The sequence below is a fragment of the Medicago sativa genome, chromosome 3 (genome assembly GCF_051527215.1).
Source record: "Medicago sativa cultivar Bolivia chromosome 3, Bolivia_mono, whole genome shotgun sequence".
Taxonomy (NCBI): domain Eukaryota; kingdom Viridiplantae; phylum Streptophyta; class Magnoliopsida; order Fabales; family Fabaceae; genus Medicago; species Medicago sativa.
The window spans coordinates 77,688,138-77,701,410 of record NC_140751.1 but is presented as its reverse complement, the minus strand read 5'-3'; the positions used below and the strand labels follow the sequence as shown (position 1 = coordinate 77,701,410).

At 34.1% G+C, this 13,273-nt stretch overlaps 3 protein-coding genes across 3 annotated transcripts; all 3 read left to right on the top strand.

The window, feature by feature from the left end:
* The first annotated feature begins 20 nt into the window (after nt 1–20).
* On the top strand, nt 21–4,906 carry AUG1 (HAUS augmin-like complex subunit). Its single transcript, XM_085754137.1, has 6 exons — nt 21–367; nt 456–588; nt 670–804; nt 1,141–1,264; nt 4,348–4,485; nt 4,589–4,906. Exons 1-6 carry the CDS (start codon nt 136–138, stop codon nt 4,694–4,696), a joined length of 870 nt encoding a protein of 289 aa, XP_085610263.1. The 5' UTR covers nt 21–135; the 3' UTR covers nt 4,697–4,906.
* A 2,413-nt stretch (nt 4,907–7,319) lies between these two features.
* Nucleotides 7,320–10,447, top strand: LOC146940448 (non-specific lipid transfer protein GPI-anchored 12-like). Its single transcript, XM_085754136.1, has 4 exons — nt 7,320–7,822; nt 9,530–9,586; nt 9,720–9,779; nt 10,074–10,447. The coding sequence occupies exons 1-4, from the start codon at nt 7,429–7,431 to the stop codon at nt 10,181–10,183; spliced, it is 621 nt and encodes a 206-aa protein (XP_085610262.1). The 5' UTR covers nt 7,320–7,428; the 3' UTR covers nt 10,184–10,447.
* A 1,484-nt stretch (nt 10,448–11,931) lies between these two features.
* LOC146940447 (uncharacterized) lies at nt 11,932–12,942 on the top strand. Its single transcript, XM_085749878.1, has one exon. The coding sequence runs from the start codon at nt 11,932–11,934 to the stop codon at nt 12,940–12,942; it is 1,011 nt and encodes a 336-aa protein (XP_085606004.1).
* Nucleotides 12,943–13,273: the final 331 nt, after the last annotated feature.

The window sequence follows — 13,273 nt, the reverse complement described above, 5'->3', positions numbered from 1 at the left end:
AAATCACACGAGTTGCAACCAACCACCACATCACAGATCGATCGATCTCCATTTCCAATCACCACCGTCGCTAAATAACCACCGTGCCGGCTAACAAAATTCCAACCACCTCTCCGATCCTGACTTCGAGAATCAATGTCCGATCAAGAAGCATCAGTCTCCACAGAAGTTTCTGGAATCAGCGAAGTAAAAGAATGGCTATCCAAAACCTTCGAAGTTGCAGGTAAACCCGTTCCCGAATTCGAATACACACCACGCAGTGTCTCTCACTTGCACCATCTCGTTACTCTCTCTAAAGCCAAAGACGAAGCCGCTCGTCTCGTCGCTCGTGATTTTCGCCTCAAAGCCGCAGAATATAGATCCCAAGGTAAGATAATCACTCCCATTATCACCAATTAGGGTTAGGGTTAAGGTTTGGTTCTCACTTTATCTTTCAATTTGATTTTGCATTGTAGCTGCAAGGATTAGAGAGATTCTGGAGAATGTAGGTTTGGCTCAGGAGAGTTTACCGTCCAATGTGGTTGCGTCGGCGCAGGTTCTAGCAAATGTTGCTAATTTGTTGAATATAAGAGATACTGAACTTAGTAGGTGGGTTTTACTCTCACTATTTTTGATTTTTTGTTTAGTTTCTGTGTTAAAGTTTGAATTTTGGAATTGGGTTTTTTTTAGCTTTCTTGTGGCAATGGGTGATATTTCATTGAGGAAGACCGGTGTGGAGGAGAAAAGGGCTAAAGTGCATAAGGAGTCGAAGTTTCTTCTCGATTATACTAGAAAGGCTATTGCGAGGTTAACATATTTGAAAAGGTATGGTTTTGAACTAAAAATTTAGGAATTTTTGAAAATTTAGCATTGATACATAACTTGGTAGTATTAAATAATTTAGCTGTAAAAATTAATACTGTGGTAGTATTATTGTTGCTAAAATAATATCAACAAATTGAAGTGTAGAAAGTTTTTGTAAAAATACTAGATATAAGTATGAGTAAAAATGTAAAATGAATGTGGAACTTGGCATAAACCTAGACAGTTTTAATTTGACTACCAAAAACTACAATAATGTGCTCAAGGGGGACAGAGAGCTTTTGGCATACAATGTTCTTTTGTTCCTCACTAGTTTAGTATGAATCGATGTTTGTGCAGAACACTAGCCCAATTGGAAGATGAAGTAGCTCCGTGTGAGGCTCAGATGGAAAGTTGGAGCAATTACTTGAATGTGATGGCTCAAAAAGAAAGACAGTACGTGCAACAATGTGCCAACTATGAGGTTAGTTTATTTGTTTTGAGGGGGGAGTAGGTGTTATTCAATTTGGTTCTTTATTGTGATGTGTTTTGAGAGCGACGCGAAAAATGGGTGAATGAATTTGATGTTAGATAAAAGGCTGTAGGGTTAACTTAGCATGCAAGAGATATAGTTAGAAAAAGGACAGAAAAGGAAGCGGTGAATTATCCTGTACCCATTAAACTGGTTTTATTGCATAAACCTAGAATATTGAAATAACAAAAGTAACTTGAACAAGAGAAACAAAAAGGCATGAACAAAATATAGCAACTTTGCAAACTTGTGTGCTTTTTTGTTTTATCTATTCATGCACAAACTTGTATCATGCAAGACTGTGGTAGATACACTGCAATGTGGTATGATTCGTTAAGTGTATTTTAGCTGTAATTTTTGTCGGATGATGGATTTGCCAAACTGAATTGCTATACGAAAAGAGAAAGCATAACACATTTTTTTTTTTAATATGCTTATTGATTTAGTTGCTGATTTCTAAATCTGTCATCAAGTTGTATGTTGAATTGACGATTCCCTTCATGGAGGTTGTTAGGGTAAAGGAATGAGGGACAATCAGCGAAGCCAACCAGTTTACCCAGAATTGTTTTCAATTAAGAACAATTAGAGAAGCTAAGTAGTTAGAGGGAGGGTCATGTATATAAATAGGATAAATTTGGATGGAAGAAGGCATATATAAATATGTGAATTTAGAAAATTTGTGTAGAAGGATGTTAAGTAAATCAGGAATTAAAAATCCATTGAATAGAGCCAGTATTATTAATGAAATTCTCTGGGAACAAAGAGTTCCGCTGAGATAGAACACATAGAATTGAAGTGGGCAGTTGCAGAATTGACTGTTACCATGGTTATCGATTTGACAGGGAATTTGAGAGCCTGTTCCTCTCCCATTTATAAGATAGACACTGACTATACTAGCATTACTTTCTTTACAAAAGCCCAGAAGTTTCTTGGGCAGTGTCTTTTAGTACATTCAACTTCGTGAACATTTAAAAACTGCCATTGACGAAATGATGATAGTATTTTTTAGGTGACTAGAATCAAGAAAGAATGAGATTTGGGAATTGGAAATTGGGTAAAAGATCATAAAGTTTGGAAGTCCCACATCACCCCACATGTGTTACAATCTATTATTACTTTTTTATGAAATAAGGAAATGTTGTTCAGTGGGGGGATTGCAAGGAGTAAATTTGATTCTGAGGGAAACTTCTGAACCTACATTTGCTCAAGATTGGCTCCTTAAAATTGTCAAATTCAAGTATACTTCTATAGATTAATACTTGTTAATGTTCGGTATAAAATTCTCAGGCCTATCTTTAATCCATCAAACATAAAAAAGGGGGGGAAAGTATTCGCTCGAATGATATTATTTTAACTTGACAGAATGCAATTCTTTACTAACATGCATATCTAAAACAAAAGCAGACATTGCAATCAATATTAATATATACGTTACTTCTAATTTCCAAATCTGCATGCTACGAAATAAATTGCTACAGTCATTCAACTATCAAGATTTACATATCTTACTTAATATAAATCTAAGGTGGTCTGATTTCCCTAAATCCCTAACCCTAATGCAGCCCTAACACCCCAAAATGACAAATTTAACCTTGAATAAGAAGCTTTTTCCCTCCTAAATCATCCTATTAATGAGCAACTAACTACTACTTAACATTGTCTTCACCAATTTAATTTTGCACGTTTTTTGCTACCTAGAACCATGCCAATAATAAATGCAAACATGAAAAAACGTGCAAGACGCGAGACTCTAGAAGTGTTTAGTTGCACACCTTTGGGACCTACAACTAGGAGACATCATTTAATTCTTGGTTTTTTTTTTGTGTTTCTGCATGTTATGTTCACGCCAACTAAGAACCTTATGTCATTCCTATAAATTGGTGATACCATTTGGTCTGTTTGGCTATTATCTCAAGTTAGCGCACCTGCATACAAAAGCTCAGTAAAGAACATTTGATATCTTGAGCTCTTTTTAAGCGCATCCATGGCAACCAATTCTATATGTTGCATTGTCAAGAGTTACATCAAGGAAAGACTTTAAGATATTGATTATTAATGATGAAGGGGAAGATAGTTATGTCACATCTAATGTAGTTTACAAAGAAAATTTTTAAAATGTACTTTGATTTTTTGTTTAAATGTTTGACTTTCTTATAAAAAATCCATGTATATCACATTGATCAATGATACATGATATCCTAGAATGGTTTATTTTTCAATTTGCTTGAGTTGATTGTAATCAAAATATATTGATCAATAGTCTATAACAGACCCGCGCGACAGCGCGGGGTCAAGAGTCTAGTAGAATCTAAATGCAACCTACCAAAATGAATTTTATCACAAAATTGGGGAGTAAACATGCAGGAGACAGAGAGCTTAGTTAAATCTGTAGTTTCTGTTGCACATTACGCCTCACCTTTGATTGGACAAATTAAATTTGTAGCATGAGATTATTCAGAATCTCAGCAGGTAACCACAGTATAGAATCTCATGGAAATATTAATTATTTTAGGGTCTGTTCGGGAGATTGGAGGGGAGGGGAGGGTTTGGAGAAAAAGGAAGGAGAAAGTGGAAGAAATTGAAGAATCTGGGAGAGGAGGGCTTTAGGGGTTTCATTTTTCTTGATAACTCAAAACCCCCTACGGTAGGGGAACTCAAAAAATGTACTGGAGGAGGGTTTTGGGAGGTTTAGATACATTCTTTAAACCCAATCTATGTTATGATATTCTTAATTTATTTATTTTTCAATTATAAGTCTTCAATCATTTATCATTCTCTACAAATGACAGGTTCGGGGTTCGAACCCCGGCCACCACCAAAAAAAACTGACTCTCTTAAAAAAGATGTAAGATTTCTCCCTTTTCCTCTAATCCCCTCCTCTCCTGTCCCCTCCCCTTCAATCTCCCAAATTGACTCTTAGTCTTTGACGGATAACATATTATAAACTGGCTAAACATTATTTACAAATTGTCTTTGCATTGTTATTTTTATATATTGGTCTTTTGAATTTGAATGCTGAATAACATTTGCTGCAGACGAGGCTCAACCGTGTGGGCTATACCCCAGAGATTAGCCATAGGGTTTTGGTTGACATGGCTGAGCATAGGAAGGAGCTGGAGAGGCAAACTAAGCCCATCCTTGATACTCTAAGAAGTTACCAAGATTTGCCTCCGGTATTTCATATTTTTCATGCTTTCTATTTGTTTTAGTTCTGGAGTAATATTAAACTTTGTTGAGATTATTCTTACATTTTGCCCGTGTGTTTGGATTATCCAGGATAAAGCTCTGGCTGCCTTAGCAATTGAAGATAAAAAAAGGCAGTATGCCGCTGCTGAGAAGCGTCTTGAAGATGTATTGCAAGCAGCTCTTCTAAATGAGGGGTGATACACTAATGTAATGTAATTTCAAAGCACATTTTTTGGGTTTGGTTTTAAGATTCTGTTTTCAAACCAGGCTTGTATACTGCTGCCTACAACAATGATATATTGGTGGTTCAGTTGATGAATGGATTCAAAGACAGTTGATTACCACTCATATAGAAATATTGTATTAGAAATTCTGTATAAGTTAAAAAAATTGGTTTTTAAAGCAAAAGTTCTATTTTTTGATTTTTTAATAAGTAGAACATGTTAGCAAGATACTTTTATTTGCTTAGTTATTTAATTTGGGAGGGAAGTATAGGTAAATGAGTAATGGGTAAAAAGTGTTTGTATTAAAAATACAAGTCGGACAGATATACTTACGTCAATGAAATAAATTAGTGAACATGTGATGTCCATTTTATTCAAAAAAGAAAAAAACATGTGATGTCCATTAACGAAATGGTAGAACATACACTCTGAGTACCCACAAAGGTCTGCAATCATAAATGCTTTCTTCTTCTCAATGAGTATCAACTTACAGCTTTCAAAAAAAGAACATAATTCAGTTAATCTTTATCTAAACCAACCCACCATAACCAAAACCTCTCGTCTCTTGCCAATCACTAGCAAAAGGAATGGACATAATTCTTGCGGGACCACTGGTGAGAGTTTTCAAATTCAAAATATTGGATTGGAATTGGGAGTCTGGAATTGGATATATGTTGAGCTAACTCTGATAGCAAATTAATTGATTGATTAAATTTGTGGTGTTTCATAAAATTAGTGGTTAAATTAGCTGATAAATATAAAATGATATAACTAATATAAATTTAATTAATAAGTTAGTTAAAAAATCCTTATTTTGGTCACAAGTCCTTTAAAATTTTATACATAAATAGAGGAGTTGGAGTTCAAACTTCAATCACGAAGTCCAACCTAATAACTTTGACATTTTTATCAGTCGGGTTAAAACTTATTATTTTTTTTTTAAGGATGGTTGGGTTAAAACTTGTAAACTCTATTTATTCTCTTTATTGAAGGTAAATAGGTAATTATATTTGAGTGTTAATGTAAATATATCTTTCGATCTCCAAAATTCCAACCTTATGGAAAGTTTAATAGGCCATATCTAACAAACATACATATGTTTTTTCTCCTCGAGTTACAATGATAAAATATTGAAGACAAATGTTAACGAATGTCTTTAGAGTATCATTTAAAGAAACAAAAAGTAATTTTTAAGTTGATGTTTTTATTACTTTGACAAGTACTAATATTAAACTTGTATCTCCAAAACAAAATTTTCTTTTATGAATTCCTTGATAAATATTCTTATGACACTACAATATCAAAATATGGTTGTAAAGAACATGCCTATAAATCATAAACAAATTAAAATGTGTAAAATGGCAATGTCTGGTAGTCCCTGTTGAAAATAGACATCCTACTCTCCAAATACCGTATAACCAACGCAGTCAATTAATGAAAACCACATGATATGTGGTATTGTTATTATCGATCATTCAGATCCTTTGTCCATTACATAACTTAAGAGGATTGAACCTAGCTAGCTAGCAATATGTGTCATTTTCCTTGGTAGTTAGTTTTATTTTCTCCTTTCCCATGGCAAAACTAAAAATCCCATCATTGTCGATCAATCTTGATTTAGTACATGTGAATGTGATCTTAGTTTCCACTAATAATGCAAAATCAAAACAGCATACTTAATTGACACCAAGAATGCCAACCAACCAGAAAGGTGAACGTTGAACCGAAAGAAGGTAACTTAAGGCTCTATTTGGCTAACAATTGTTTTAAGAGTTATAGTCATTTTTGATAAGTTATTATATTTCTAAATAGTGTTTGAACTTATACTTACTCCAAAAATTGCAAACGAAACGAAATATAAACAAAAAGGGAAATGTTAACTAGTTCCCCCGGGGCACTGGTTAAGGACCTAAAATAGTAACTTTTTTTAAAATTTTTTGTAATCAGTGCATTGGAAATTGTAAACTTTTAAATTTTGAAAGAATAATTACTTTACTTAGCATGCTTAAAGAGTGCCCCGTGGGCACTCGTTAACAAGACTCAAACAAAAATGATAGTTGAAAAATTGTTATATGTAGAGTAAATTTTAAACCATATACATGAATATTTTTTTAACAACAATTTTTTTTATTAATAACAGCCCCGTCCACTCAAGACGGGCCAGAGTATTTATACAAATTATGTTCTAATTACATATTTATCCGTCGATTCAAACACAAATCTTTTCAAACATTACAAATTCAATTTGGTAACATAGTTCTCAGCTCATCCACTATCAGTTTATCATCAGTTATCGACTATTTCTTACCATACATACCAAGATAAATCAATTAAAGTTTGTTAAAATAGAAACTCTCCATATCTTTTGCCTTGAAATGACTTATAAATTGGATCACAGTTTTGGCATAAAAAAAATAAGATCCATCTTTAATTTTGAGAGGATAGAAGTTGGATCCAAAAATAAATAAACGGTGCAAAATGAGTTAGTTAGGTAGTAGCTGTTATAATCCATTAAATTCTGCCACCAAAAGTTAGAAACTCATTTTTCCAAATCAAGTCCCTCTATTTATTTACTCCAACTATATAACATACCAATCATAATAACACATATTCAATTTAACACAAACTTTCAACATAGATCTACAAAACAAAAACACATAGCTAAAACAACACAACCAAAGTCCAAAACCTATCACAAAAACTAAAATGGCTTCTACAACATTAGTAGTAGCCATTGTTTCTTTACTCTTTGCATCACTCTCATTTCATGGAGATGGAGTATCTGCTGCTGCTTTGGCTCAATCACCGGCACCGGAAACCGCGGTTTTAGCGCCATCACCGGCAGATGATGGATGCTTGATGGCTTTAACAAATATGTCAGATTGTTTGACATTTGTGGAAGATGGGAGTAAGTTGACAAAACCAGACAAAGGATGTTGTCCTGAGTTAGCAGGGTTGATTGATGGCAACCCTATTTGTTTGTGTAAGCTGTTAGGTGGTAATGCTGCTGATTCTATTGGTATCAAGATTAATATCAATAAAGCTCTTAAGCTTCCAACTATTTGTGGTGTTACTACTCCTCCTGTTAGTGCTTGTTCAGGTAAATCTTCATGTCTTTATTATGAGTCTTGCTTTATTTCTTGTTCAAATTTTAAAATATTTGGCTAGAATTATCTTTGATCTGTAGATCTTGTAAAAACATTACTTATATATATATATATATATATATATATATATATATATATATATATGGTACAATCAAAAATATAAAAGATGCTATAATTTGGTGACTTGATTTATTTAGAAGATTTAATGTGATTAAAGTAAGATTACCTAGATGAGAGATAATTAACGATGAGTTAAGAGGGTTACATAGATTTTGTTTTATGATTATGTGAGAAGTTGACATTATAATAACTGAATTGCGGACACATCCTCAAGTTTTTTTTTAAGGATTTTCAAGCGTCTTACTCCATCCGTTTCAAAATGAGTGTCGCTTTAGCCAAAAAAAATTGTTTCAAAATGAATGTCACTTTCAGTTTCCAATGCAATAATAACTGTTTCTTTTCAATTGTACCCTCCAATTAATACTTTGCACACTACTTCTAAAGTATTACTTTTAAAACTAACCAATAGTTAATAAGGATAATTTGGTAAAATAATCATTCTCTTTCTTTTTAATCATTGCATTTCTTAATATGTGTGTAAACACATAAAACAACACTAATTTTGAAACGGAGGGAGTATTTAATTAGCCATTTTGTCAATTATTTTTATCCCAAAATATGTTTTTTTTGGTAGATCTAAAATGTGTTTTAATTTTTAATATTATACAAAAAATAAAAGAGACGTTTTAAAATACATTTAAAATTTTGATGCTTTTAAAAATTATAATGACATCCTATCAAACAAAACTTAAAAATAATAATTTGGAGATCTTAATCATCGATCTTTATATATTACCAATGATTATGGTCTATTATTGATAATATGAAAATCAATAATCGAGATCCAACATACCTAAACCTAAGAAGAGAGACAAAGTTACCAACATAGTGTTACCTTTGTTTTAACATTATTTAAACATTTTAAATTTGTTGTATGTACTTAAATTTGTTAAAATATACACTATAATTGGTCAGTTTATTAACAAAATTATAAAACTTCCAATGTCAGTCCATCACCATGTGTAATGGAATTGGCTAGTCAAGCTGACTTCCTTCTTTGTTGATACCGCCTTCTTTGAATTTAATAATTGTACTACTATGTTCATATTATTTAAAACAGAAATACATGCCAACTTTTTGAATAATTCATATGTGAACGTTAGTGCACACGTGACTCTGTTTTTTAATTTTAATTTTAATTTTTTAAATATACAGCTATCTTGTGATAATATTGTACATGCACCCATGTCTGTTATTAATTGTTCACATTCAAAATGACAATAACACCTCTCCACCATATTTAGTTAGCCAACCACAGCAATAATATTGCAATTACTAGTAAGGTAGGGATTGTTGCCCTTTACCATTCAACAAATAAATTTGCAATAAGTGATGTAGGACCCAAAATAAATAATTGTAACACCAACTCCAAATTGTTCACCTTAATTTGTCATGCCACTCTTTTTTTATTTTCTTTTTGATGTGCATAGTTTCTATTTGAAGAAAGAAAAAATATAGACTAGTATAGAGTCAACTAAAATGTTTATGTAAATTTACATGAACTTGGATGCAATTACATGTTGAAGACTATTTCAATATTTTTGTTTCAATTTCTTATATACTATATATATGTGTCACAGCTATTGGAGTTCCTGTGTCCTTGCCTCCATCACTGAGTGGAGATGCTATGTCACCAAGTAAGTTTTCCATAAGTTAATTTATTGTTGTTGAGCAATTATTTGAAATTATGCATTCTTCTCTTAATATATCTTGAAATTACCTTGATCATCTGTGGTAACTTAAATTTGTTTGTTTGATAAAATAATGAAGATATGGCAATGTCACCAAAAGGATTAGCCCCAAGTCCTTCAACTTCATCTGATAGTTCAGGTATGTATCATTCTAATTTTTCTCATTTTATAGTTAGAGTTTGATTTTATAACTTAAGTAAAACTCATTTGGATAACTCAATCAATTGAGCTAATGATCATAAATATCAATCGGTCACACAATATGTGCAAGTTTTTTTTTTTTTGAAGGAATGTCCAAGTTTAGTACTCTCCTTATTAACTTTTATGTGCATGGAAAAAACATTTCATTAAAATTTTGATATCCAAATATAGAATTTTCCATCAACATATAGTACTAAAGTCTAATATTGATGTATTTTTCAAAATTGTGCAGGTGTTCTTAGCCCTTCTGGAAGCAAAATTGGAGGAGCCTCAAGCATTCAAGCCTCTGCACTGACTTTCATTTTTGCCCTGTCCACTGTCTCTGTCTCCATATTCTTCTGATTTTACATTCACATTTATCCTATGTGTCATTAGTTTCATATATATTAATTTCACTTCCTATTTGTGTATTGAGTGCTTTGCTTTAGTGGATTGGATTATTACACACTTTAATTAGGACCTACATCACAACACTACCGAGTTCTTCGTTCTTGGTGATGTGCTATTTATTCTTATTTTTTCTTCCCAACTACATTCTTGCTATATAGTATGTAATAATATGTTTATTTCAATATGACATTTCATTAGTCGATGATTTGAATATGATATTGATGCTTACCGAATAGACTATATTATATATAAGAAAAATAGCAATTGCATATCTGGTGACCAAATTCGAATGATTTCCAGGAAAGAGCCAATGAGTTAAGATAAATACTACGATGAGTATTTTTTTTTCCCTCTTTGGCGATTCTTTTTTCTCTCCTAGGGTTTCCAAAAACCTAGTGAGAAGTTTCTCTCCTCAGTGAGAAGTTTACGTCGATCTCTGATATCTCTCTTCCCTAATTGTTTTCCCTTACACTTATACCTTCTCCTCAATCCCTTTTACTCACCATGGAGCACCTCTACATCGAAGGTGAAGAAGATGAATTGGAAATTCTAGTTGATGAAAGACAAATAACTAATGACGTCGTTGGAGCGTCTTATGTCCTGGTAGGGCGTTTTCTCACGGATCGACCAGTTAGATTTCATATGATGAAAGAAAAGATGGCCGAATTTTGGCGTCCTGTCTGCAAAGTTTCTATCAAGGAGGTTGAACCTAACCTATATCTTTTCCAATTTTTTCACCCTCGCGACATGGAACGGGTTATCAAACAAGGTCCTTGGTCTTTTGATGGCCGCACCCTTATTCTAGGGCTTCTGCAACAAGGAACCACACCCAAATCTGTCCCACTCAATCACGTCCCTTTTTGGGTACAAGTCCATGATGTTCCTGTCGGTTGTATGTCTCTAGCGGCAGGTAAACAACTCGGTAGCTTTATTGGTGAATTTATGGAATACGATGAGAAGAATAACACCAATTTTCTTGCTACCTTTATGCGTATCCGAGTGTTGATCGATGTCCGTAAACCTTTGATGAGGTTTAAGAAGATCAAGACAAAGATTGGTCTGCACACAGTTCGTTTCAAATATGAGCGATTAGGCTCTTTCTGCTATTATTGTGGTTTGCTGGGCCATACAGATGATTTCTGTAGCACTCTTTTTGCAAATCCTACTGATGATGGAACACGTATGTGGAGCTCTGATCTTCGCGCTCAAATAAAAAGAAACAACAATGGCGGTTATGGCTCTAAGTGGCTGCGCGAGGACGAAGGTCCGGTTAGGACTGCGGGTGCAACACAGAATCCAGGAAACATTACAAAAGCTAACGTCTCTGATGGAGGAAATAGCCAGCAGTCAAAGCCGCCCATAATTGTCAATAAATTAGGAGAAAAAATTTCTTTGGCTGAAGCTTTTACCAATCCATCCACTTTATTTCCCCAAGTGTCACGTAAAGAAAATAAGGAAGTTCATGAACATGTAGTTAATGAGGCAGAACTAATGGAGGAGGAATTAGATGACACATTAAAAAAGAGACCAAGGTGCAATAATGATAATTCAGAAGTCATAACTGATGATGCAGTAAAGACCCCACAAGGAAGTACCACAATATCTATGGAGGGTGTACAACTTACGGTTCAGAAGCAAACCACAATGGATACACAACATTTTTTATCGGCAGAGTCTGGTTCCCAGACCTGCCGGACGAAATGAGTATTTTATGTTGGAACTGCCGAGGTCTGGGACATCCTAAGGCAGTTCCTAGTCTTAAAGACCTTATCCGTGTCTATAAACCGGATATTTTTTTCCTTATTGAAACTTTGTCGCATTCTAATAAAATAAGAGAAGTTTGTTATTTGCTTGGTTATGATTCTTATTTTACTATTGATAGAGACGGTCGTAGTGGTGGTCTTGCTGTTATTTGGAAGTCCTCTATTCAATGTAATATCATCAATTATTCATCTAATTTCATTAATTTGCAAATTTATGACTCCGACAAAGGCAACTGGCGCCTAACTTCATTTTGGGGCTATTCTAATAATGCTCAGCGTCGACAATCTTGGAATCTTCTTCGAGATCTTGCTGCTATGTCCGATGACCCTTGGTGTATCATAGGCGATTTTAATGATCTTCTTACGAGTGATGACAAACGAGGGGGATCTGAAAGACCGACTTGGCTTTATAATGGTTTTCGTTCAGCAGTCAATGATTGTAACTTGCATGACCTTCCTTTAGAAGGATATCCTTTTACCTGGTTCAAAAGTCTTGGAACCCCTCGTGCAGTAGAAGAAAGACTTGATAGAGCGTTCCACACATCCTCTTGGCTTACTTTATTCCCGAATGCAAGATTAATTAATCTTGTTGCAGCCACTTCAGATCATTCTCCTATCCTTCTAAAGCTGGATCCTGAGAGGTATATTCATTCGAAACGTAGTTTCCGCTTTGAAAATTCATGGCTCCTTGATCAAAGTCTCTCTGATATGGTTGATGAGAACTGGCACTACTATCCAACTAATAATGTTTTACAAAAATTAAAGTATTGTGTTGATGATATGGAAGCTTGGAGCAAAGCCAATACACCAAATTTTCGTCGTGAAGCCAACAAATTACGGAACGAGCTCGCTGCCATCCGAAGTAGTAATGACCATACAACTGATGCATCTGTTACTAACATCCAAAACAAGCTTTCTTGTGTTTTGTTGCAGGAAGATATTTATTAGAAGCAGCGATCCAAAGTCTTTTGGCTTAAGGACGGGGACAAAAATAGTAAGTTTTTTCATGCATCAGCCACTGCAAGACGCAAGAGAAATGCTATAAAAAAGTTGCGAGATGCTCATGACATCTATGTTGAAGATCAATCTGGCTTGTGTAACATTGCCCAAGACTATTTTTATAACCTCTACACACCTAGTGATGGGGATCATTCACCAATTATTGCTACTATCCCTCAATGCCTTTCCCCCCAAGACAATATGTCTCTAACGGCTCCCTTTAAGGAAGAGGAATTCAGACATGCTATTTTTTCTATGCACCCTGACAAATCTCCAGGCC